Source organism: Chanos chanos, chromosome 5 (assembly GCF_902362185.1).
Source record: "Chanos chanos chromosome 5, fChaCha1.1, whole genome shotgun sequence".
In the NCBI taxonomy this organism is placed as follows: domain Eukaryota; kingdom Metazoa; phylum Chordata; class Actinopteri; order Gonorynchiformes; family Chanidae; genus Chanos; species Chanos chanos.
In genome coordinates, this window is record NC_044499.1 from 44,205,520 (window position 1) to 44,232,155 (window position 26,636).

Sequence of the window (26,636 nt, forward strand, 5' to 3'; positions counted from 1 at the left end):
GTGCACAGAAAGACTTGTCAAATAACTTCAGACTAACACAGATGAAACCATCCAAACCATGGACTCAGAGCAGAGTCTACTGTAAATGTAAGGGAATGACCTCACTGAGAAGAACTATATCTGTAGCTGTTCAGAAAGTCCGCACAAAATTGTATGGTCACGAGGCACATATCATATTGTGATGACGACACAAGAGACTTGTCTTGAACACATATGGATTGATTCTACTAAAACATTTTTTCTTTGGTTATGAATAGAGTGAGCAATAAATACATTATATATGACAGGTGGACTGTTAAAAGTTATCAGACCATGACGTATATGAACAAATGTGCATTTTGAACCTCTGGGTAAACTTAATATATGGCACAACTCTCTGGCCTGGTCTGCAGCTCTTCCACTACCTGTCCTATAACCTCGGTTCAGAAACAACAGGTTAACAATTATTTCAGCACAACCTCACAAACATAGACTCAGGAATACAGCTGAATTGATTTCTGCCACTCAAGTTACTATATCTACTACTCAGTGTAGCCGAGCACCACTGATTTTAACCAGTGAAGACTATAGTACCACATCTAGTTGTTCAGTCTGACTTGGAGGTGTGTGTTTGGAGCGTGATAAAATGTAAGTGCTTCACACTTGTCATTCTCAGATGAAACCATAATGAGAAGAATACTGTGTTCCGATATGCAATATATGTTTTTCTGAATAACAGAATAAGAAATGTTTAGATCTAAAACGTAATTTACCAATTTTAGCAGCATGCGTTCATGATTATATTATACGAATTAGTCATGTCTGTGGTCCAACTGTTATAGCACTTTCCTCAGTTTATGTTAACATAATGCAGTTACCCTGGCGAAGTTGTAGAGAAAGAAGAGGAAGCCAACGTCACCACAATTGTTGCAATAGCATTGCATCAATCTTGCTTACATGGAGATATTTCAGTATTTCATGTTACAAGGCAGAACACGTCCATTCGATTATTCTCAGTAAGTAAAAATAGTTAACAACTCCCATAACATGTACGCTTTGATAGTCAGGGAACCTTGCACAGACACTTATTGATCATGCACAATTTATTATCATCATGTCTTCTCCTCAACTTCACAGTAGCTCGGTCCTGTATACACGCGCACACAAATTCTTTCAGTTAACAGTAACGTAACATACGAATTCGCTTTTAATGACAACCTCGTTTCAGGGACACCTACTGTAATGTAAACCAAATGGCGTAAGAAGACGACCCTTCCCCCTACCCGAGGAGCACAATTGTAAACAGATTTACCACACCCTTGCTAACACGCTCACGAGTTCTTAGAATTCTTTAGAGCAGGGGCCATACTTGAATTCACTTCACTCTATTCCGCCACTGCCCAACAATTTGAGATTTCGAATTGTAATCTGGTCGATGACGTGCGAACGAACTGAGCTATTTCGGAAAGTATAATGATTCTTTTAACTTCTTGAGGTAAGTTTGTGGCCCGGTTTAGAGCAGAAGTGAATTTCTGGCTGATACAATATTAGAAACGGGTTGAAACGTTCGGTTTTTCCCTTTTCCAAGAGTTGTATATTCGTTGATATTGTCGTGTCAGGTGATGATTCACAGGCTTGTCACTTATTCGAAATTTCACGCTGTACGAGGCAGCAGCCATACATTTTGTGATTTTGTTTTTAAAACGTTGATATTAAGGGTAATATATTATGGGTAACGTAAATATTATGACTTCTTACACGCTCCCTTGAACGTCGCGCACGTGTTAGAGTGGGGTTTCTACCGAAACTGAAAAAGATTTGCTTTAGTTTGAAGGATGTTAGCTAATCGCTACACCCACTGCATGAATGATTGGTACATTACCGTGTAGGGAAATAGTGATTAAAGACTGTTCAGCTCTTTCACCATGTTTGAACTTAAATGAACCCTATTTTCGAAATATTCCTATTACTTATTCCGTTACTTTTGAGTGTTGCAACAATGTCCAAGCGCTATTCATTCATCCGTTGTTTCGTAGATAAGTAAACGAATAAGTAAATATCTCCCCGTTTTAAGGTTATGTATGGTGCAAATTCACACAGAAACAAATGTGCCTAGTATGATATCAGTTTACATGAATACATTTTCCAGTAAAGTTTCTAGAACCAAATCTTTCTTTCAGCACATTGTAAGAAGTTAAAAGTAACCACGGCCAATGCCTCTTATTTTATTTGTTTGTTTGTTTGGTTTTGCACTTTTGTGGCTTTGACTTTTAGATGTGCTTGTCCAGTCTATTTACTCTATCATGAGAATCATTGGGGAAGCGTTCTAGCTCCCGAGAGCTCTACACTGTCATTCAGTTAATGTTTTGTCCTGTCCAATCCTAGGGACTGATATGAATAAAGTGGCACTTTGGTCAGTGGATGAAGTCTCTCAATGGCTGATGGAAGAGGGCATGCAGGAATATATGGAATGTTTTCAAAATGTAAATGGACAAGGCTTGCTGAAGCTTTCTAAGGCAGATTTCCAGAAACCTCCTCTGTTACGGGTCACCTCAGATGGAGGGAGACAGCTCATGGAGAAGATTGAGACGCTCAAAATTGGACACCATATGGAGGAACATAAGAACGGACATGCCAATGGACATGCCATCCTCCATCTTGAAAATGATGCTGCTCCTGTCAGTAAGTCCAAACGGAATGGAATGGTAAATGGCTTCCACAAAGAGTTGGTTCGGATACCCATCCCAGAGCCATCCCATCCCACATTCCCTACCGAGTGGGGGAAGACCGCTGTGGCCTTCGTGTATGCCATATGCTGCTTTGTCTCCACTACTGTCATGATTTCTGTGGTACATGAACGCGTGCCTCCCAAGGAGGCTACTCCACCTTTGCCGGATAAATTTTTTGACTTTTTCAACAGAGTGGAATGGGCTTTCTCTATATGTGAGATTAATGGAATGATATTAGTAGCCCTCTGGATAATTCAGTGGGCCTTATTAAAATATAGGTAGGTACCAAAACTGCTTTCTACTTCACTACTTGTATATGATCAAACAGCATTCAGTTATTATGACACCGTGCAAGGGTTGTACACTTTTTGAGGGTTAACCACGAAATATACCGTCCCACAGGTCCATTGTTGGTCGCCGCTTCTTTTTTATTGTAGGAACACTCTACCTGTACAGGTGTATCACAATGTACATCACTACTCTGCCTGTACCTGGGATGCACTTCAAATGCTCTCCTAAGGTAAATCCATACGTATTTTTCATTGGACTTTAGCAAATGATGATAGATTGTTGTATGGCTAGTAAAGATTTATGAAGTATTTGTGTTGCATAAAAATGCTTGTTTCACTATGTGCTGTGTTATGCAAACACTGTTAATGTCTTTAATGATAATGTGGAAGAGGACGTATTTGTAATCTGAAAGAGCAGAATCCTGTCAAATAGCTATTATAAAAGCTGCATTAGTACAGGTTGAATGGGGTGCTTTGGTAGCTGACTTGTGCTTTATTTTGAAACAATTATATAATACATGGTGTCTTTTGAAAAGTCATTTGTTTTGGATCAAAGCACAAAATATTCATCCTGTTGCTATTGAAGATAGACCTTTATTTATTTATTTTGAAAATTCATAGAACTATACTCCATTACTGAGGTCATAAGCTTCTCTTTGTTACTTTTTTATCCATACCTTACATGAAGTTTGTAGCAAACCTAAAAATATTGTAGTGGAACTCAGTTTTGCCGTTTGTAGACACATGGTTGAAAAGCTTTTCAGTTACATGACTTATGACTAGGCTAAACATTAATTTAAATATTGCTGTGTCAAGAACAAAGTCTTACTTGTTGTATTAATATAATATTATGCTTGAGGAAAATCCATTGTGTAAACATTTCCGTTGGCCAAGCAAACTCTGTGGCTTGAGCCCAGAGGCAGCTGTTAAAAAAAAGAAAAAAAAAGAAAACAGAAATGTTGGATGTTGCTATGGTGCAGTTATGAGAGGGAAGTTCCCTGGTGAGCTCTCTCCCAAACAGTTTGTGTGAGTCACCGGAATGGGTGTGAGCAGGACAGCATACAGCGAAGCAGGAAATCTGCTCCACGTGATCTGCAGGAAACCGTTTGTTATCTGTCAGGCCTGTGGCTTTTCATTAGCCTCATGTCTGTCCTTCCTGAGAAAGAGAAAGACTACCAATGTAAACAGCTTCACATGTTCAGTATCTTTAATTCTTTGGGCCTGACCTCATCTTTCTCATTGCAAAACACTTTTCATTCCATAGCAGATCTTAACATAAACAACATAAATATTTATGAGAAATCCAAACAGAGCAGATACGCATAAAAATGAAAACTGTTCTTACTCTCTGACTCCCACGTATTCAGTGTTTTATCTGCGTTATGCATTCCAGCTATTTGGTGATTGGGAGTCTCAGATGAGGCGAGTGATGAAGATGATTGCAGGCGGAGGTCTTACCATCACAGGCTCTCACTCCATGTGTGGGGACTACCTCTACAGTGGCCACACAGTCATGCTAACTCTCACATATCTATTCATCAAAGAATGTAAGCACTGTTTCTTTTCTGTGATTTTGGTCTCGTGCTGGAACAACAGAGCTACCTAGTGGTCATTTAGTACGAACTGGAAGAAACACATTTGTATTTTTTTTTACAGCTTCGGCAGATAAGTAGTTTATAACGTTACTGTAATTTGGGTTATCCTTCTCTCTCAGAAAAAAAAAAACATATATTAACCATCGTTACTTATGTTTGAATACAGGCACTCAAATTTTTCCCTAAGGAAATTCAGCTGTTGCTTTCATGTGTTAAATTTCAGTTTGACACAGATTTATCAGATAATCATTTAGCTCTTGATTTTCTGATTTGAGCGTGTTATAGGTAGAGTACAACTATAAACTGGTATATGTAATCCCCTGCTTGGTTGACGACAGCAGCAGTACTACTGAAACGTACCGTCCCCTACTACTGAAACATACTACTCATAATCTCAAATATTCAGTATGGTGGAATCTTTCAAATCAGATATACATGCAAACAGAGAAAGATTCTTTGACAGGGGGAAATTAAGACCATTGTATTCTTATTTCTCACAGATTCACCTAGAAGGTTCTGGTGGTATCACTGGGGATGTTGGATTCTTTCTGTTGTGGGAGTTTTCTGCATTCTACTTGCTCATGACCATTACTCCATAGATGTAGTGGTTGCTTACTTCATCACTACACGCCTTTTCTGGTGGTACCACACTATGTCCAATCAGCAAGTAGGTTACCTTACTCATGATTTCCTTTCAGTCTGCCATTTCAAATCTTTGTACGCACTTCTCCTGTACCCTTATTCAACCAAATGTTGATCATTTTTCAGGTTCTGAAAGAAACATCTCAGACCAACTTCATCTCACGAGTGTGGTGGTACAGATTTTTTCAGTACTTGGAACAGAACGTTCAAGGTGTTGTGCCACGAAATTACCAGATGCCATTTTCATGGCGTTCATTGCAATGGGGTCACGTGAAGTACACAAGGATAGACTCAGACTGAAGGATTTTTGGCTGTATGAACTTTGGATTGGAGAGGGACACTAAAGATAAGCGTACGTGCTAGAATCCATTTTGGATGAGCTAAGTGATTTCATATCATGGATTTTTCCTCTAGCACTCGACTATGACACACCCCAGTCAAATTAGGAAGCACTGTGAAATCCTCATATGAAGACTTTTATACTTCACTCAAGCCAAATGTGTCCCACCATCAGCACTTCTACTTGATTATTGTATTGAACAGGATAGTAATTTTATTCTATTTAATAGTCAGTCTCTCAAACAATAAGGCTTATTGCAAGACATGGAACTTTTGACCGAGTTTTGACCGAGTTTTGACTCACTGGGCTATGCAGAAACTAATCATGTATGCTCAAGTTCTGGGCAAAAAAAACGTGTGTATTGATTGATTGTTCTGTGTAAGTACAGAAAATGTAAACTTGTTACAATGCATTTTTTACACTTTGCAAATGTGAAGAATATTCTTGTAAGCTTTACTTAGCAGAGAAAAGTTGCAGAAAGATGTAATGAATAGCATGTAACATCTTTATTTTTTCAAAACTAATGCCTTAATTTTATAGAAAGAAAGCAACAGAAGTTAAAAATGATGTGGTATATATTGTAATTTTCCTCAGTGCCTTCATTGTACTTATCTTACAGCATGTTTTGTTGTCCATATCAACAATATGTTTGTTATTTCATAGACAATGTAGGCATGGTACAACAGTGTTTTGACTTGAACCTTAAAACCAAGGGTTTTGCTCCAAAGCTAATCTCCAGTTATCTGCTGGGGACTCTCAGATTGTTTTTTGTCTTTTGAATGTAAGCATCTCTAATGGCTTGCAGATATCTCACAATGGGAGTTGTGTTTACAAGCAAAGCTCATTTGGATGTCCTTATCCATTTCATGTATTTTGAATTTATTTATTATTATTTGTATTCTCACCCCTCAGAGTTTCTTTTGGTTTAGGACCAGACTGAACGTAAGGTCAATGAATTGGAGAGAGGTTTTGGCTAATGAGAGTGTGTTGGAAGTATGGAGAGGCCTTGTAACTGTAACTGTCTTGTCGCCATGTATTATGTGACTGACAAAAAGGTTTTATCATTTTTTTTGTGTGCGTCTCAGCCAATATCTGCGAACTGCCCTGAAAACCGACCAATGAAAAAAGCTGCTATTTGTGATGTGACGGTGGGAGCTTTGCGTCTTACTGGCATATGAATAAATGATAGCTATTAGCAGAATAAAGCTCGCTTGGTTTGGTTTTGCTTTTAAAAAAAAAAAAAAAAAAATTCATCACATGTTTAAATTTGCTTTTTGAGAGACAGATTGCTTAACAAGTTTTGTCTAATATAAGAAAGATTTAAAACTTTAAACTGAACTTAACCACACAGTGGAGCAAGTGTTCACACACGTTTGCACACATTGCAAAATCCGAAAAAATCCACAAGCATTTTATGTGTGATCTCGCGTTTCGCTTTTGATCACATCAAGTTGAATATTGACTATGTTACTGAAGTACTGTTGAAATTCCGTCTTAAATTCTGTTGAAATGATTATAGTCAGAATGATAAAAAATAAAGCTGACAAACATTCGCAGTCACAGATAAATAGAATTTATTGGTTCAGCATTAGGTTTATAAAGTTTAAACATTTGTTAAATGTACTCTCTAGAAACTTAAGTAACCTTTGGAGACAATTTGACTTGAGAAAATGATCTCTAATAGTTATGCAACTTAGCAGTCCTTTGATAAGGTAAGAAACTAGCATATTGTCTACTTTGAGTCTGTTGAAAACAGGCTGTAAAACAGTATATTAGCCATGCTACCTTTGTCCACTGGCAATATAAATGCTCGCTTCAATCACGGCATGAGCCATTTGTGTCTTCAGTTTGGTGTACTCCTTTGAAGAACTTGCCATCTTCATGTAAGTTTTGATTTTGCACAGTTGTATTTTAAATAGTGTATATATATATATATATATGATCAAATGACTCATGTTTATTTGGGCTCCCTGTAAATAAAACTGATCATAGAAGGAATGTTTTGGGAATAAGCTGTCAGACTAATGACGTGTTTTTGATAGTTTTTATAACATACCAGCACAATAAATTTGCTGTTGTTATCTGAATGTTTTTTTTTTTTTATTATTTTAATCTTTCAAACGCTCAATAAAAGATTCAAGCTGTATTTTATTTTATTTTATTTTTATTTTGTTTGGATCAAGTTAATTTCCCTCCCTTTATTCGGGTGCATTTGGTTTTTTAAGAGCTGCGCAGATGTAACACCTCTTCCTGTCAGTTTTCTGTTGAAATGTAAGGTATAAACTGATGTTGACAGCCAAATTACATTTAGAATCTTAATTAACTTGGATAATCAACTAGTCAGGCGGATCATTTAACTTTGAAACTAGATTAACCTTTGGTTTAATAAAAAATTACAGGTGTGTTGTGGTCATGTAAAGCCCTTTGAGACTGTAAATAGTGATACTGGGCTTTAAATAAACTTAAACTTTAACTTGAACTCGAAAGAAAAGCTAATACAGTGCAGTACATAATGCAGTTAACTGAGTCATTCAGCAGTCTCTCTTTGTGACGAATCCCTCTGATTGCTCAGCCACTCTCTGTCGAACCCTTCAGCAGAGGAACATGGCTCGCAAGGCAGCGTGCTGTAATTTCAGCAGTCTGGAGGTGATCCTGATGGTCCTCTTTGTACTAATGACAGCCGCGACAGTTGGGCTCATCGTCGTTCTGGTGATCAATGAGAGCAAAAACACAGAGGAACCTAAAGGTGCATGTCTGGAAAGTAATGGTAAAGAAAAGAAATACAGTGCAATCTAAACAAAATGATTTGTAATAGTTTTGTTATTGTCTGCATGGATTGCAGAGAGTGATATTGTGGTTTGCAAACTCTTTAATACCCTTTTTGATACCTTTTTGGTTGTCATCTGTTTTAATTACAGCAGCCTATATGATTGGAGTGGGCAGAGCTGACTGTACGGGACCCATTGCTGATGTGCCTCTGGTGGGTGACTTTAAAACTTTTTGGCCGCTGACACCAGCATCTGCTCCTAATACTTAATGCATTTGTCATCATTTACAGTTTTGTACGTTTTCTTGGGTGATCAAGTTCTGATTTCAACTTTGTGATCCTGATATCTTCACGTATTGCTCAGTTTTATTTTGAACAAACAGGAATGCATCTGTGCAAAAGTTAATCTACGTTTAATTACGGGCAGGGTCTATCATTTAAAAATATGATGGAAAATAGAGATAATGTTTATGACTGACTTTTAGTGTGATCAGCAACTGAGATATGATAAGAGAACCATTTCCAAAAGTGGCCAATGATGCGAGTTATCATCAAGGTTCACATGCAAATTTATCTTTTAATCTGAAAAGATGGGCTATGCGAACCTGGAGCAGACAGCAGGCGGTCTTCACACCCGGCTGTTCAGCAGAGCCTTCATTGTGGATGACGGCACCAAGAGGGTGGTATTTGTGACTGCCGACATAGGCATGGTTTCCCAGAGGCTGAGGTTAGAGGTAATGAAGACTTTATACCATAACCTCTGTTAGACCCAGACCACTCTGAAGTCTCAAAGCATATATGTGTTTTTTTCATAAAGGAAGTGATCGGAATTTCGGTTATCTTGTAGGTGATGAGAGAACTCCAGGCTAAGTATGGAGACCTCTATAGACAGGACAATGTGGTTCTTAGTGGTACCCACACTCACTCTGGTCTGGCTGGATATTTCCAGTACACTCTCTTCATGGTCACCAGTAAAGGCTACATTAAGTCCTCCATCAGTGCCATTGTCAATGGAATTGTGAAGGTTCGTTTTGAATTTTTATCTTTTTCATCCTTCTCCCTCTTGCTGTAACTTAATCCGTTGTTGGCCCCTTGTTTAAATGAGATTCATTTAAAAGCCAGTAGGAGCCGAGACCAAAGACATTCACAAGATGATAATTTCTTTTACTTGAAGAAAAACAAAACATTTTTTAATCATTAGTCTATGGTTTCTCTGTAATAATCATTACAATTTTATTTGTCGTATCTTTAAGATATTTAAATTTCTGCAAAAACTTTTTACAGTTTACAGTTCACAGTTTGTAAGTGTTTGACTAATGCACACATCCCTATTCTTGTCTGAGTATCTTTGCTTTTCATTGGTTAGTCCTCTTCAATTACTGGTTGTTATATGACGAAAGATAACAAAATGAATGAATATCTAGCATAGCAGCCCTTTAAATATTCCTTGTAAGTGTTACTATGCTTTGCATTTGCTTAGGTGGGCGATTTAACTTTGCAATCTAAAATTGTCTTTGCAGAGCATTGACATTGCTCATGAAAACATGAGGCCTGGCAGAATCTTTATAAATAAAGGAAACCTTGTTGACAGTAATATAAACAGAAGTCCATACTCGTACCAGAACAACCCTGCAGAGGAGAGAAACAGGTAGATTCACTTTCTTAGTGCGTGCTCTGAAAGGTTACATCAACTGATCCAGATTTGATTTGAGAATTCATTACAGTTATGACCAAAGAAAAACTGGAAGTGTCTGTGGATCATACCGCATGCTTTCAACCAAACCAAGTTACTCATACACTTATTTATTTAATCTTGCTGTTGTATATATTTCATGTAGGTATGACTACAACACAGACAAGCAGGTGGTGATTCTGAAGTTTGCAGATCTGGATGGAGATGGTATTGGCATGCTCAGGTAAACAATATTGTATTCTCTGATGGAGTGAACTGCTATATGTGTACCGTAACATTACCAAAATAACAGACAAAGAGAATAATGCCCAGTTACTCTCAAAACTTAAGCTCAAAAAAGTATATTATGTTTTATATTGTATTTTCATGCAAAACTTCTTTTTTCAGCTGGTTTGCTGTTCATCCTGTCAGTATGAATTACACTAACCATATGGTGAGTGCAGACAACCTTGGATATGCATCTTACCTGTTTGAACAAGAGAAAAATGTTGGCTCCTTTCCTGGCCAGGTGAGAAACTCCCATTTCATTATCCTCATGGAAAAGTTTATTTCAGTTTGGGACATTTCAATTTTATTCCAGCTCAAACATGAGTATTTTTGTGCGTACTGCTGTACACTCTTCATGGAAAACACTGGTGGTCTATTCTGCTTTACCAAAAAGCACTTTGACTGATTCCCAAACTTGGATAAAATGAATAAACTGAGGAAGCAAGTGTCATAAACTATATTGACGCTGTTTTATTACAATGTCAATTTCTTTTAAAATAAGTGAGCATTACTGTTCCCTTCCTTTAGAGCTAAACTCAGATTAATGTAATGATAAAAATATCCTGACCTCGGACAGAGACTAAAATGTATCTCAGCTTATTCGGAACATGTAGTTTCAGATGGGTGTGAATCTGACTGTGCAAGAGGCTATGTAAAAATATGTAGGAATCTTTAGCTATACGTCCTCGAGCAATCGAAGAAGAAAATTGGGCAATGAAATGGAACTTTATACAAAGTGTTTTCTTTCTTTTTCCTAAGGGCCCGTTCGTAGCTGCCTTCTCTTCTAGTAACCTTGGAGATTCATCTCCAAATGTTCTTGGTCCAAAGTGTGAAAACTCAGGGGAACCGTGTGATATTGTCACCAGTTCTTGTCCAGTCGGCGGGGTGTGTTTCATTCCTAATGCTCAGTTTAAAAAAACCACAGACATGACTATTTTGTTCCTCAAGCAGTCTGTGTTTTCAGTTATGCTTTATGTACCTTTAAACTGTGTCTGCTGTCTTCTTGTGATCACAGACTAAGATGTGTATTGCTTCGGGTCCGGGGACAGATATGTTCGAAAGTACAAGAATCATTGGTGAGCGCATTGCGAAAAAAGCAAGGGTAAGAACAACATTCAAAGCATAAAGTGCATCTTTTTAATTACCAATCCCCTCTTAGGACAGCTAAAATCCTCTTGAAATCTCTCTCTCTCTCTCTCTCTCTCTCTCTCTCTCTCTCTCTCTCTCTCTCTCTCTCACTCTCTCTCTCTATATATATGTGTGTGTATGTGTGTGTATGTGTGTGTGTGTGTGTATATTGACTAAAAATGGCTTAGGACCAGCTTTGATCTGGCAGAATTACAGCGTTGTCTCAGACCATTCATCAGCAAAAAAAATAAATTTTTGGGATGTATTAGAAGGATATGATATGAGCCAGAGGACATGTGGCACGTTACTTTAATATTTCACATGCCATGTCTCCTTTTTTCTCATGTCGTCGATCATGTCTGTAGGAGCTGTACAGCAGTGCAAAACAAGAGGTGCATGGGAGTGTCCACTTTGCTCACCAATGGGTCGACATGACGTCTGTGACTGTCCAGCTGAATTCCACTCATACGGTGAGACTGTCTCAGATTATTATAACGTTTCTATGCCTGCTGTAGGGATGCACCTTCAGAGTGGCCAATTTCACTCTCAGTTTCACCATGATATAGGATATCATTATTCTTCACCTTCAAGTTTACTGTTGTCTCTAAATCTATTGTTCCAATCCAATCTGTAAATCTATTTTATTGATCCATGAAAGCAGATCATACAGGCAGTATTTAATGCCTTCATCTAATGACTGTAATTTTCCATAAGCTCTATGCTTAATTTGTATGGACTTTTTTTTTTTTTTTTACCAGTTATTGCTGTGGAATGTTATGCTGACAGAGTGCTTTTCATCTTTAGGCTAAAACTTGTAAGGCAGCACTAGGTCACAGCTTTGCTGCTGGAACAGTGGATGGGGGAGGTGACCTCAACTTCACACAAGGTAGGTGAACGTTTTCTTGTCGGCTGTGTCTGTGTAATTTATCTGATTTCACTTCCTGATATACAAATGTATACAGAATTTGAGGACACTGTAATGGATGTATTTGGTGTAGGGTTTTTTTTTCAGCTGTTTTGGATAACTTAAAAGTCTGTGGTTAATATTTGTATGTCAGTGTCAGCTCTTACTATTTATATTTAGGAGCTGTTGAGGGGGATCCATTTTGGGATGCAATTCGTGATGCGCTCTTGGGCCGGCCCTCTAACGAGACGCAGGACTGCCACAAACCAAAACCGATCCTTTTCAACACAGGAGAGGTACGCGCAAGCTGCACTGTGCAATGTATCAGTGACTTTGGCAGTATTTCATAGGATTTAAACTGCTCACCGTGGTAACCAAGCCATTTCCTACATTCAGTTAAAACGGCCCCTTCCATGGCACCCAGACATAGTGGACGTGCAGTTAATAACTATTGGATCTGTGGCCATAGTAGCAGCCCCTGGAGAAATGACGTAAGTTTATAGTGGGTCAAAATAATCAAACCTGATTCGGAAGTGAAATCAATTAAGTGTACCTCAATAAATTTTACAATCTGCAAATACAGGAATCATTTTTATGAAAGGGCCTGTGCTGAGAGTAAGTAGACCTCAGGGTTTGACTGTGGCATTTTTATGTGTTCCAGCACTATGTCAGGGAGAAGAATGAGGGAAGCAGTCAAAAGGGTGAGAAATACATTTTTACTTTATTTTGTGTAGAACGTGAGTCGCTTGCAATTACAATTTCAGTCATGTTAATTAATTAGCCATTTATCTGTTTGCCTAGTACTTTGATTATCTTGACTGTAGACCTACATAAGATAATGGATGTCAAGGAGGACTTATATTTATTTATATATATATATATATATATATATATATATATATAGAGAGAGAGAGAGAGAGAGAGAGAGAGAGAGAAACCATCTGCTGTCTGAGCTGTCTAGTGTTTCTTATATGAAAAAAGTTTAAGCATCAACATTGAGTGCACTGAGGAGCTATTTCTTTTTCTTTATGTTATTTCATTTAGGAACTGGAAACAAGCAGTGCCTTCCAAAATACAGAAGTGGTCATCGCTGGTCTGTGTAATGTTTACACACACTACATCACTACTTTCGAGGAGTACCAGGTACATATGGATAAATTTCATACACAGAGTGTCCTTACCAGACACTGAGCCATATGATCTAACTTAAATGATCTTTTTTGTCCCGTTCCTGTCAACCACAGATTCAGCGTTACGAGGGTGCCTCTACTATTTTTGGGCCTCATACTCTGTCAGCCTATATCCAGAAATACAGTGGTCTCGCCAAGGCCATAGCTCAAGTGAGTGTGTCTCTGCAAACCACTTCCTCGTTCGGTAATCTCACATTTCGACCAGTAACAGTATGGGGAAGTCCTTAGTTTCATTTGCAAATATATTCAAATGCTGTGAGTATGCATGCTTTTGCTTGTTACTTGTTTTGCCTGTGTTTGAGCGGGATGAATTTGTGAAAACAGGGAAAAGTGGGCGAGTTGCCAAAGGGTCCTGAACCTCCCTTTTTCAACGACAGTCAGCTCTTTTCCCTTCTGCCAGCTGTCTCTGTAGATAGAAAGCCAGCCAACACCACCTTTGGCCAAGTCTTGGAGCAAGTAAACCCAGTTTATACAGTGGTAAGCCTCTTACTGACAGTTACCCTCATCATCAAATCGATACAAAACTCACCGCCGTGATCTGCAAAAATTTAACCTGTTTTATAGTTAATTATGTACCTCACTGAGTCACAATTAAGTGATATCCTGATTTTACAGGGAGAAATTGCATCTGTCACTTTTGTGGCGGGTAACCCAAGAAACTCAGGAGACATGGTGAGACCCGTAGCTGTTGAAGTTTCATGGTTTTCATGTTGAAAATGTTTAAGGTGTGGTTTATAATATGACATTCTAATCTTTGATGGTTGTGATATCAGAGAGACAAGACCTTTGTCACCGTGGAACAGTTTCATAATGGATCACAGAGATGGGAAGTAGTTCACACAGATGCAGCTTGGGAGACGCGGTAATGTATTCTTAATGAAGTTTTTCTTTGTGCTAATAAGCAAAGACCTGTGTAACATATCTACATAAAAACTAATAAATCAAGACATTGATAAAATGCCCTTCCTTTTTAATGGCTGATGGCTTTTAGTTTTTGTTACCCAGCATTTGCTTAGGGCAGTTGGCCATTCTAGCATAGACAGAGTGCTTTTTATGCACTGTTCAGCACAGTTGTTATCAGTCAAGGTCTACTTATTGATAAGAAACTGACTCAGCTTTTCCTTTATCACTTATTTTTTTTTACAGACAGTTAAACAGAGATTGCATATAATCATGAATGCTGAAAAAATAAACCCAACAACAGCAGCAAATATCTGTTCATTTCTTTTCAGGAAAAAAAAAAACCCTACTACCATTACCAATGCCAAAGTCATTTATTCACTGAAGCCTCTTGACCTCTTATGTATTCTTATGTAAATGCAAACAGAAGAGGCTCTCTGAAGATTTTGCCTCTGGGAACATACCCACACCATTGAATTTTAAAAATGTTTAGTTAAGCTTGATAGAAAGGATGCCAAAGAGTGGTAGTAGTGCCGAAGGGCTCAGTTCTGTGCTACATTTTTGCTGACTTGGGTGCATGCATTCATATGTGGTCTGTGTGCTTATAAACATGTGCCTGTGCTTGTCTTTGTGGATCGACGCAGATTTCACTGGATAAAAGGGTCTGGTGGCCAAAGCAATGCCACAGTAGAGTGGCACATACCCCTCACAGCACAGCCTGGCACCTACAGGATTCGACACTTTGGACACTCCAAAAGTCTCCAAGGACTGAGGCCTGTGATTACAGCCTATGAGGGAACTTCAGATAGTTTCGCAGTTACCAAAAGTCTGTATTACTGATTGGAACATCCTAGAAGCAATGTTCTGAGCTGAATTGGATTGATAAGTGGTATGTGCTCAGCTTAAAGGTTTTTAACATTATTGTGTGTAAGTATGGAAAATTTAATTCTTTGACTTGATTTTCTGAGTCATTTTTACTTTTTTTTTTTCTGTGACTTCTCGTGTTTTAAATATGTACAGCTGTGTCAGTGGCTAAAAATCTCATTTAGGTTTTTGATTAAAAAAATTTTCCTGCACCTCTTAATTTTTCTGTGAACTCATGACCCACTTTGTTTTCTGTGGTTCTTTGTATTAGGTTGTAAGGAAAACAAAACAAAACAAATAAATATAAAAAGTAAAAAAAAAATCAATAATAAGGCACAGAATTGAACTTGATTTATTGATGTCAGATGGTACATCACAATTATCTAATCACTACCACACATTTTTGCAGTATGACGATGTTTCCACATTCTCTGAAATGCGAAGTGGTGCCCCATCCCCCTTTTTGTGATTCTCACTGAGGTTCTTCTGCCAATCACAGATTGAGACACAGATTCTGTGAAATATTCAAATATCCAAAAACAACTTCATACAAATAGTGTTGGAATTTTGGTATAAAAAAATAAGTTCTAAGTGCTACACACACTTTAATACTGTCACTGTTTAGGTATTTACCACTTAACAAAAATGTGTCCATGTGTGTTTGAGAATCTTCTCACAGTCAACTGTTGATCCTCAGGTGAAGAGGGATTTAAAAAAAAAAAACAAAATCCTGAAGTCAGGCATTAAGACTGGAAAAACTACCCCTGCAAAGACTTACAAGTTAAAAATCTAGATATACATAATGAAATAAACAGACTTATATATATAGTCCAAATAAGTCTGAAATGTCAGCTAAATTCTTTTTTGTGGCTGAGTTAAATACTGAGATGAAATAGCAGAAAATAAAGTCACTTACATACATCTCAATATTAAAGCTGAGGTCATCCAATCAACTCAGATAAACCACGACTGTCAGAATTTCACACTCTATATAGAGTATGGCTATATCACAGAGTGCATGGAAATATTCTTGATTATAAGACATCTGTTTTATGTCATCCTTATTTCCAGGGCAGCAATTACTCTGACTGTATAGTATACACCTATAGTACAAAGTAGTGTAATTAATGCAATGCCGAAATCTAACAGGGGATAATTCATATTAAAGGTTACATTTCAAATATCTGAAGTTTCTCCATTTGGTTTTATAAAGGAATTCATGAATGCATCTCTGGAACAGTTCCAAGTGATTCCGGATCGGAAGTTTTTAGCCACGTTACAGATTACAGTCACCATCAAAACAAAATGAATAACAGTAGATTAATGAAGAAACATTCTCTATAAAAAATTAAGGTGGATATTACACTGTAAACAGCCCTCAGACCATTCAGTTTCTGAGTGAAGTCAAAGGATGACAAAAGCTCTGTGGTATTTTATGGTTAACCTAAATGTATTTAGACCATCAGCTAACATTAAGAATATATAACTAAGCAACTAAATTAATGACTAAAAGCAATGTTAAAAAACAATACACATAGTTAAGAAATAGAAATCACAGAGGCTATGGCTGACGGTTATTTGGTTTTTGTGAGGCTTCAGAATACTCCATAACCATCTCCGCGGGTTGCCACGGCGAACGCTGGGTAGCCCTCGTACGTAGCGTAGGCAGTCATGTCTTGGCCCAGGGAGACAGTCTGTTTGAGCTGGGAGGCAGCCACAGTGGCAGCAGGGTTGGCTATTGTATAACCTGCAGTTAACAGAAAACACAACCAGAGAGGTTTGAATATTACTGAATACTACTGACCTTTCACATTGCCCTAACTTTGAAAACTCATATCATACCAAAACAATATTTTTATTTAAAAAAATATAATTATCACAAAATATGTAATATAAATATTGTATATTAATGTTAATATAAACTCTCTCTCTCTCTCTCTACACACACACACACACATATATATAATGTTAATATATATAATGTTGAGGATAATGTTAAACCTAATACATGGGGATAATATTAAGATTTAGACATAATATTTAATGTTAATACTGAAGGTCCGGCTCTGAACAAGAGTTAGGATCAGTGCAGCATTCTCCACGTTTAAATTCATCGGTCCTGTCGAACTTGTAATATTCATGTAAAATTTCAGTCTTACAGACCTTCACATACCTGGGAAAGCAGCAGCAGCAGCGGCGACAGCGGCGGCAGCAGCAGCAGCAGACGCATCAGCGCCCTCTGTCTGTAGACCAAGGGTCTGCAGAGTATGTTCTGCAGCATGTATTTTTGCTTCATCCATTGCTGTACACAATTTGGCAGGTGTAAATGGATGCCTAAGAAAACAATTGAAAATTGTGCTGTGACACCAGACGCACCTACGTACACTGTAAGTCTTATAAAACTCTTTCACGGAGGTCTTTTCACTTTGGATGCTAAACAGTGCAGGATTACCCCGTGTAAAACATCGCAGATTTAGGATTGGACTTACACATTGGGGTACTGTGTGGCCAGAGCAGGGATAGTAACTTTGTAGAGGAAAAGTTGCCTCTGATCTGGTCCGATGGCAGAGTGTAATTGGTATACTGGTTGTCCCCAGTTATTCTTCTGACAGATGTCTTCTAATATCTGTAAAATCCCAAAATAACCTTTTAAGAAAGACCAAATACATAGTGTTTTTTTACCAGTAAAATGATAAAAAAGCTCTAACTGTCTGGGTGTGATGGAGGAAGACTTTCCTCCGAGTTTCCTAAATATGTGTATCTGTAAATATTTGCCTGTAAAATTCCTGAGGTTATGTGTTTGTTTAATGTTCAGTTTGTTTTCAGACCCTCAGTGTGCACCTCATGAACCATTGCCGTTGAGATTGGTGTGTGTATGTGTGTGCAATACCTGAGTTGCCTGTTTGATGCCCTGGGGTTTTAGGGTAACAGGGTTCATGGGTGTTAGCTCCATGCCTGGCAAGAGGTCATAGAGTTTTTCATCGGGTCGCTTGTCGGCCTTTAACTGGTAACCAGCGCAGCCGCGGCCTACCCCTGCATATGCGAGGTATCCCCGTCCCCCGAGACCACGCACTCCCGCCGCCCCTACAGGTACATTCATGTAAATTTCTAGGAATGCAAGAAGGCATTAAATCAAATCAAATCACCAGAAATCACCTGGGTTTAAATCAAGAGTCAGAAAACTGATCATAGTGATGTTTTCCAGGCCAGCACAGTACAGAAGTTCTGTATGATTTGCTCTCAGTGATTCAAATTTGCAGTTTTTGGTTTTTTTTGTTTTTTTTTTCCATTTTCAAATTTATAGATTTAATTAACCATGATAAATACTAGCTATTGATTTATTATTGTCCCATAGTCATGTTTGATTTATATCAGAAAACTGTAATATGCAGGCATGGAGGGTAGATTCCAATAGCATGACAAACAAACTGAATTTTATAGTACTTTTATCTATGCACTGCAAACATGCAAATCTGTACTGTACAGTATATTGCTCTACATCCTGGACATTTGAGAATGTTCTCAATATACAGTTGACTCATTCATTCATGAGAGTATAGCTGATTTCACTTTTACAGAGAGTAAACATGAGTTTTTGCTTACTGTATAAAGAACTTTTACAGGATTACTCAGAGAAGCAAATGAATTTCTTAGCAATATCCCAAGCTTTATCTAAGATTTTTCAAAATGCAGAAGTTATGGATCAATGTAATATTTCCACCTCTTTGGAGAATATCAGAGAGTTTTGAGCAGTAAAAATTGCCGGTGATTAGTTATTGATGATTTGGATATGCATAGAATTGCATATATGCTTTGATTACAATTTTCATTTCTGTCATTCTCATTTCTCAACTGGAAAGAGTTGAGAGAGGATCTTTATCCACACTCGTTTACCCCTCAAGGTAAATATATTTGCTAAGTGCTGAAAAGGATACCCACCTCTGACAGAGGGCGAGCGAACCAGGCCTCGTGTGCCCACGTGCCCCTTGGCAGTTGGAAAACGAAAGTGATTAGGAATAGCAGTGTAGGCATGAGGGGCATAAAAGACTGGGGCACCCAGATAAGCAGCAGAGGGATCATACATCTGTCCCAGTGTATAGGCATATTCGCCTTGTAGCAGTGCCCCTCCCCGACCCCCTGTGCCTCTGGTATAACGCACATAACTGTCTTTATCCACAGGCTTAGCCAGTGTCACCTCAATAGGAGAGCCATCTAGTACCTAGGAGAGACATTTAAAGAGATATTACAGACAGACAGGGCTTTTTCTCAGTTCTGCAGAAACATACACATTTGCTGTGGACATGTATATCCATTATTAAAGAGAAATATTACCTTCCCATTCAGTGCATTCATAGCATTGATGGCATCTTCCCTCTTCGAAAAATGAACAAAAGCGTAGTCTCTGATTTTCTTCACTCTTTCAACAGCCCCTGTGAACAGTCAAACACATTCCATTTAGCTCTGAACCTGTTCCTTAACTCAATCAAACAGCATGTTCGGTAAGTCTGTTCTGGTTTAAGGCTTTTTCAAAATCAGTCAAAAGTCAGTCCTCCAAGAGATCTTACTTTGGTTAAATGCCATCATAATAATACTATGGCATATAAATCATTCATGTTTGCATTATGGCGCTTTGAAAATAGTGGGTAATGACTGTTTTGCTTAACTGCTATGTTTCCGCTGAACCTACCTGCTTTGATACTGTTAAACTCTTTTTCAATGGTCTCCTCTGTAGTGGCTAGCATGAGGTTCCTCACGTAGAGGATTTTCACTGTCGCCATGGTGTCCTCATCCACCTCTACCTCTGGCTCAGCCCAGTCCACGGCAATGGCATGGCCCCAAAGCTGAATCCTTCCTACAGAAAGAACAGCCCTACTCTTTTAGCCAGTATGCCACTGGAAAACACAAAAGTTGCACTTCAGTATGTACTCTAGGAAATGAACTGTTTATCTCTGGTTCTGATTGTTAGCCTAGAAACAATTTCGTGTAATGGTTGTCCACGGTTAATCCTTCAAGCATATTGTTGAGCGTTGTCTAGTTATAACTCTGGAGTTTTAGCACCTTAACATCTATGCCTAATTTTACTGTTGCTGTATATTGTGAGTCATTATAGAAGTGGCCTTTCACTGCCTTTCTGTACCTGGCAGTAGTTTTCGTCTGGCCATGGCAGCTGCACGATGACTTTCATACTCGACGAAGGCAAAACCTCTGTTCTTGGACTTGTCCGCTGCGCTTGGGTATACAATGACGTCCACAACACCATCTGTCACCTTTTTCATCTCTGCCAAGATCTCCTCTCTCTTCTTTGTTTTGGGGATGCCCCCGACAAACAAGCGGCAGTTGTCCACACTTGCACATACGCCCAGGAGTCTCCCATTCCTGGAAAAGACGGAGAGAGTCTGTATTCAACATCTCACTTGTGCATTTGATTGTTAAGTGAACTATTGAACTTCATTCTCATTAAGAAGTTTCCTGTGATAACCTCCTGTTACATGACTGTTGCTTATTAATACAACGTATATTTATTGTCATATTGTTCTTACTGTGTCATGGTATGGACGAGTGCAATGTCATACCTGATTTCATAGTTATTAAGTTGTTTCATGGCATTCTTGGCCTCTTGTTTGTTGGAAAAGGTAACAAATGCATAGCCTCGATTGTTTCCATTAAAATCCATCATCATCCGTACTTCATAGATTTTCCCAAACTGTGTAAGAGAAACAGAAAAGCTCTTAATTTAGCCACTGCGTATATTATTATAAAGAGCATCATTTTGAAACGTTTGTTCATTTTTGTTATATCCTTGTTTGTTATAAACACTCTCAACATTTGTTCTCAGGCTCTAAGGAGTCAAACAGTCGTGTATGTACAATAATGCATAATGTGGAATCATTTTCAGACTCTGAACAATTTTTTTTCCCTTACTTTTTCACAGAGTGGCACCAGTTCATCTTCAAAGAGGTCACGAGGCAGCTTCCCCACGAAGATCTCACTTCCTCTTTCTGGGGGAGGGCCTTCCCAGCCAGGTGGTGGGCCACCGTACCTCCTTTGACCATTCTCCTGCAAGTGCCACAAACTGTTATGAACAGGAACGCAAAGCATTCAGTGGGAGAAGGAGATATTTGAACACTAATAAGACCACACAGGGAACTGTTTGGAGACCCGGATAGCATTGAAAGACAAATGAAAATGTGAATAGTGAATGGATCAACACTGTGCTATGAGAGCTGATTCTGTCTCTTCACAGGACAACATACCGCAGAGAAGACAAAAAAAACTGCATTTCATATCCACCACAAGATGGTGCCATATTATTACAATGCAATATAAAGATAAAAAGGAGAACAAACATTCTGGGGGAAAAATAGTTTCGTATCTGTTCCAAAACAAATTCTTTCTGATAAATCATTTATTTATAATTCTGACTGAATGGCCAAAGCAGCACCAGCCCAGGGCCTAGATTTGCTAAATGAGTGAGATTGTGTGCATATCTATCACCAATATTAAATACGCATAAAGATTTAAAAATTAAATATACACACAGTCTGTGCACATTCATCTCAATTTGAATCCAGTGATCCTACTCTTTCGTGTCTAACCACAGGATGAAGGGAAAAAGCTGAGCTTTATGACCAGCGTGAGACTTAAGCTTCGGGAGATTGCGATTCGAGCTGTTCAACAACCACACAAGGATTTTTCTACACACTCATAACAGTTCATTCATAAAACTGTAAAACAAGACCTCAACTCACTCCTTACTAATCTCCCAATACAGGAGGTCATACAAAGGTTATGTAGGAGAATGGAGGCCACGCACATATAACCCACTGTTGATTTATGCTGTGATGAATGTACACATGCAAAGACAACATGTTTCCAATAAAAATCATAAAGCATCTGAGGTCAAATCTCACAGCCTCAAATTAAAACGCCCTTACGATAGAGGAAACACCCTATAAAACACAAACTTCTCGTAATAACTAATCAGGTGGCTTTGTGTAAAGTCATCCATTCATCCTTAATACACCCAAGCTGTCTGTTTGCTGTCAGCTTCTGCTGACTCATCATGTACAATGTTTTAAACATCTTTGAACATATTTTAAAAATCTTGTGCGGAGTCTGTTGTTTTGCATTGAGGTTTAGCAGGCCACATGTTTATTATCCTACGATTATGACCTCTCCAATACACATCAAAATGATAAAAATACAACGTGCTGTTGCAAGTACATACGCGAGTCGTATATATTTCAATTACGTTTGACGCCTTCAAAAAAGGCAACAATCTTTTCATTAGTGAGAATATGACCAGACAGATGGGATGTCAAAATATGATTGCAAAACGTGTAGATTTTTAATCTCAGTTTTCCAATATGAGCCCTTAGGGTGAGGTTGCTGGATGCAATTTGTTGTTGCTCCTACCTGGTGTAACTGATATCCTGTGCGCTGGATGAGAGCGCGCAATGCAGCCTCTTTCTGCGTGCCAGTCAGTCCATCCCCACATTTTTGATTGGTTTCCATTGTGAGTGATTATCAGCAATAAATCAGCAAAATTAGGGGTGCTCACTGAAATTAAATCAAAGTTCAAACACACATGAATGATAATACACGATAACTCTGACTTGACTCTGAACTGAATGTGATAAGCTAACAACCACTAAGGTGACGTTCTGTGTCATCCACTTTAGCAGATTTTCTTTTCTTTTTGTTTCAGCGTTCTCGAACCCTTATATGAAAATGAGCATATTTCCAAAAAAAAAGGTTGCATGATATTTATGCATGCTTTCACTATATTCGCGTTTATTTCCTTTCTTTCGGAGTTATGTTTTGGAAAAATGACAAATCGCACTTAGTAATCTGAACCGGCTGTATTTGGTGAAGAAAATGCTTTTATCCTCAATCACTGTCTATGCAATGCATCTACCCTTCTTTAAAATTCATGAAGAAAACAGTTCCACGTTTCCACTATGCTTTTCTTATGGACACTGTTGACACCATGAGTGGAGAGAGAGATATTTCTCTTGATTTCAGGTCAAGGACCACGGTGTAATTATTAACAGAAGTGAAGCAAAATGGGAGACAACTGCAGAGCAGAATGTGCTGAAATAGGATATATTCCCTCCAAATATCCTGTTCATTACCTAAAACAACATTAAAAAATGAACTAGGCTTTATTAATTCTATCAAATGACACTGAGGATTGTTTGAAAAGGCTGACTGAATCCGTCTTAACTCAATTTAATTCGTACAATGTGAGCTTGATTCAATCTCAAGTACATTGGGTCACTGCAAACATCAAGGCATAAAAATGATCACTGAAGAGACTATCCATCTTTGTCTCTTTTCATCTGTGTGTGATCAAAGGTTGTTGTTTACAACAAAGTAACACCCCTGCAGAATAGAGGTCAAGGGGAACGAATCTGTGTGCTGTCTTAAAAATGATCATTAGTTCCACTCTTCACTGATGACAGCAGAGATGACATCATGTGTCATGTCCTCCCCTATAAGTAAATTCAATTATGATCACACTTATCTTCAAAAAAAAAAAAATCCATCCACAGCTCATTCAAGGCACATGGGCAAGGCCCTTCAATTTGTATATTCTCCACACTTAAGCCCATGTCTCTCTCATATCTGTGATACCAGATGAAATGAAGAGATGGAAATGGACTTTTACATTTCTCTCATATCCTTCCAGACAATAAACCTGGTGCTATTCACTCATTTCAGTTTTCTTGAGGGTTCAGTAAGTCCGTACCTATTGCTAGCAACAATATTTAATGCCTGGTAATGTGTTTGCAGTTGTCGACTCAATAGCAGCAACAAAAATGAAAAAAAAAACAAAAAAGGGGGAGATTTTATCCTGGCTTATGTCTACGAAGATGAATCATCCATCAAATATGATAAAAAGAAGCCACTGGTGCCTTTATTCACAGCTGGCAGCCATGGTCTGTTTGATGAAAAAAAGAAGACCCAAACTCTATTCTCACTATCACAAAGTGCATTCGGACTGTGCAATGCAAAGAATAGGCAAACACCTGTAACAAAAGAGTAATTTTCCCATTGCTAAGAGCGAGACATTCACTACAGAAAAAAAATAGCAAGTAGGGACAGTGGCAGAGAGCTCCATTAGTAGACTCCTGTCTGTTCATAGAACTCTCTATGACAGCCTGGTTACCGTTTGCATAAACAAGATAACTAGCCGTATGCTTATCAAGCTGAGATCAGTACCTGCTTTTTGGGGCTTTGTTGACTGAAGCTAAATACACACAAGACTGAAGGCCACTGTGTTGTCTTGGCTGACTTAAAAGCAAAGTACGACAACACATTTCTAAAACAGTATTCAGGATATTTTGTTAAAATGTTTAACTAAGAATGTCTTAAAGGCTTTACACTCCCATTTTTCATTACAGACCTTAAATTCTGCTGCCAGTGTGCAACACACTTATATTCTTGGGGCCACAAAGTTCACGCCAAAAAGTGTCCATTTTATATCTTTAAATAAATACTGAAAACAGAGGCGAAATATCTCATGCATTCCAAATTAAAAGCAATTGCCTTGCCTCAGTACTTTAAACTGTTAAGGTCTGCATTAGTAAATGTAATTAGGCCAGTTCACTGCACATGAGAATAGATGGTATCACATCACACAGTTACCAGGTAAATGAATGAAATTACATCCTGCCATTAAAACAACGATTTCTGCTACCCAGCAATCGTGTGAGTAATAGTTACCACATCAAAACTATTAGCAAAAAATGCGAAACTTGTAACGGCCCAGATCCTTCAGATCTTACCTTGACCGTGTCCTCAGAATCACACTAGTGGTGCAGAACAACATTTGGCCATAGGTAATCAATTAAAAGCGTTTGAAAACAGCACTGTGACAGAGTGCGTTGGTAAAGCAGATGTTGCGGATTCAGTCCTATTAGCTCCTTCACTAAATGATACACAAGTCAGGAGTAAAAAGACAACTTACCTGAGCAATTTCAGAGATCACCACCCGGAAGACTCAAACCTTCATTCTGGTGAATTTGGCAACGTGTCACTGGGGTGATTCTGTAATCACATCATATCAAACTCCAAAGGTTCACTGTCCTGGAGCTGCTTTACAAGCTTGCAAGGTTAAACTTTAACTAGCTCTATCTCCCTGCCTCTCTCTCCACAACGAGCCCTTTGACCAGGAACAACAAAGATCACAATGCCATTAGCCGGCACTCTGTGGTTTAGATGTCTTCCATGCAATTCTTGAAAACATGTTTATTTCAGGATTTTGTGGGCAAGGTGACTTAGAAAATGATTATTATAATGCATTTTTCAATACTAAGTCATTTATAATTGTTCTGATTGTTCCAACATTTGGTAATATACCACTTCTGCATTTTTGTGACTATCATGGTAATTCGAAAACAAATGACATGCCAGCTTTGCCTTTATTACCTGTTACAGGAACCGAAAATAACAACATCAGTACCTGTGAACCAGTGGACTGTTTGGTAGCCTAAACAGCTACATCAAACATACTTAAAAGACCCATAATTACCTATGTGTTTTGGAGGCGATGTAACACCAAGTACAGTCCATTTGCCTGTTGGTGTGTAGGGGTTTTATTGTGTTCCTTCAGGTTTACAATATTGAACAAGAATATTTCCATTCAGTGACACTTCCTTCATTTATGCAGTGAAATCCAATTTGTTTATTGACCAGGTAAACAGGCTACTGCTGTTACCTTGTTTTCTGTCCCTTTTATTTGCTGTCTAGCCCTGTTTGTTTGATTTAGATATGGTCAGGAGAAGGCAAAGTAGCCTGTAGTTTAGGGGTAAAAAGCCTTTTTATACTCACCGGGATTCTGCCTTCTAAGCATCTGCTATGTCATTCTGAATTTCTCACTCCCGTCAAGGGCCCAGTCTCTCAGCTCAAAGCAGTCATAGCAGTTCTTCATTCTGTGAATGAGTGTTGTTGTTTTATTTATTTCCTCAACAAAGGGTGAGACAAAGGGTAGACAGGGTGTTGAATAGCATGCCTACCCAGTGAATATGAATTCAAGGCTGAGAGAACTACAATATCTATGAATTAAAGTATTCTGTAACAGTTTCACTTTGTGATCAGGGCAATGAACACATTTTTTGCTCTCATTAATCACTGACACATTTTTGACATGAAAAAGTCATAGTTTTTTTTTTTTTTTTTTGTAAATAATCCTGGATATTGGTGCATTAGTTCACAGAACTAGCATGGAGCATGCTACAGAGAAGCTACAATACTTGTAATCCAATAGGTCACTTCACGTGGTATGTAGTGCCCCCATGTGGTAGGAGTGTTGTAGGTTAGAGTGTGATTACTGCACAACAGTT

General features: G+C 38.3%; 3 protein-coding genes across 4 annotated transcripts; 2 read left to right on the forward strand and 1 right to left on the reverse strand.

Annotated features, from left to right (window-relative positions):
- Nucleotides 1–1,436: 1,436 nt before the first annotated feature.
- sgms1b (sphingomyelin synthase 1b) lies at nt 1,437–5,535 on the forward strand. Its single transcript, XM_030775615.1, has 6 exons — nt 1,437–1,474; nt 2,365–2,986; nt 3,111–3,228; nt 4,392–4,545; nt 5,094–5,260; nt 5,362–5,535. The coding sequence occupies exons 2-6, from the start codon at nt 2,373–2,375 to the stop codon at nt 5,533–5,535; spliced, it is 1,227 nt and encodes a 408-aa protein (XP_030631475.1). The 5' UTR covers nt 1,437–1,474; nt 2,365–2,372.
- Nucleotides 5,536–8,247: 2,712 nt separating this feature from the next.
- On the forward strand, nt 8,248–15,316 carry asah2 (N-acylsphingosine amidohydrolase 2). The gene is made up of 20 exons (XM_030775463.1): nt 8,248–8,321; nt 8,494–8,555; nt 8,933–9,076; nt 9,190–9,366; nt 9,863–9,990; nt 10,181–10,258; nt 10,423–10,543; nt 11,062–11,187; nt 11,318–11,404; nt 11,796–11,900; nt 12,235–12,316; nt 12,515–12,630; nt 12,731–12,825; nt 12,996–13,035; nt 13,379–13,477; nt 13,579–13,674; nt 13,849–14,001; nt 14,140–14,194; nt 14,293–14,386; nt 15,069–15,316. Exons 1-20 carry the CDS (start codon nt 8,249–8,251, stop codon nt 15,262–15,264), a joined length of 2,127 nt encoding a protein of 708 aa, XP_030631323.1. The 5' UTR covers nt 8,248; the 3' UTR covers nt 15,265–15,316.
- A 301-nt stretch (nt 15,317–15,617) lies between these two features.
- Nucleotides 15,618–25,347, reverse strand: a1cf (apobec1 complementation factor). 2 transcript variants are annotated; one of them, XM_030775712.1, is made up of 12 exons: nt 25,262–25,347; nt 22,705–22,848; nt 21,211–21,345; nt 20,862–20,992; nt 20,426–20,664; nt 19,976–20,140; nt 19,621–19,718; nt 19,228–19,507; nt 18,179–18,372; nt 17,778–17,914; nt 17,462–17,622; nt 15,618–17,035 (listed from the first exon to the last, which is right to left on the reverse strand). In XM_030775712.1, the coding sequence occupies exons 2-12, from the start codon at nt 22,801–22,803 to the stop codon at nt 16,884–16,886; spliced, it is 1,791 nt and encodes a 596-aa protein (XP_030631572.1). In that variant the 5' UTR covers nt 22,804–22,848; nt 25,262–25,347; the 3' UTR covers nt 15,618–16,883. The 2 variants fall into 2 exon arrangements, with proteins under 2 accessions (XP_030631572.1, XP_030631571.1); XM_030775711.1 differs by having other exon boundaries at nt 18,179–18,396.
- Nucleotides 25,348–26,636: the final 1,289 nt, after the last annotated feature.

What these genes read in the sequence shown, in the direction of transcription:
- sgms1b (XM_030775615.1), top strand. Translation starts at nt 2,373, where the DNA reads ATGAATAAAGTGGCACTTTGGTCAGTGGATGAAGTCTCTCAATGGCTG. An exon ending in ATATCTATTCATCAAAGAAT is followed by an intron (nt 4,546 to 5,093) that starts GTAAGCACTGTT and finishes TATTTCTCACAG; the next exon opens with ATTCACCTAGAAGGTTCTGG. An exon ending in ACACTATGTCCAATCAGCAA is followed by an intron (nt 5,261 to 5,361) that starts GTAGGTTACCTT and finishes ATCATTTTTCAG; the next exon opens with GTTCTGAAAGAAACATCTCA.
- asah2 (XM_030775463.1), top strand. Translation starts at nt 8,249, where the DNA reads ATGACAGCCGCGACAGTTGGGCTCATCGTCGTTCTGGTGATCAATGAG. An exon ending in CCATTGCTGATGTGCCTCTG is followed by an intron (nt 8,556 to 8,932) that starts GTGGGTGACTTT and finishes TAATCTGAAAAG; the next exon opens with ATGGGCTATGCGAACCTGGA. An exon ending in TCGCCAAGGCCATAGCTCAA is followed by an intron (nt 13,675 to 13,848) that starts GTGAGTGTGTCT and finishes TTGTGAAAACAG; the next exon opens with GGAAAAGTGGGCGAGTTGCC.
- a1cf (XM_030775711.1), bottom strand. Translation starts at nt 22,803, where the DNA reads ATGGAAACCAATCAAAAATGTGGGGATGGACTGACTGGCACGCAGAAA. An exon ending in CAGGATATCAGTTACACCAG is followed by an intron (nt 21,346 to 22,704) that starts GTAGGAGCAACA and finishes TGGCACTTGCAG; the next exon opens with GAGAATGGTCAAAGGAGGTA. An exon ending in CAGACGAAAACTACTGCCAG is followed by an intron (nt 20,141 to 20,425) that starts GTACAGAAAGGC and finishes TTCTTTCTGTAG; the next exon opens with GAAGGATTCAGCTTTGGGGC.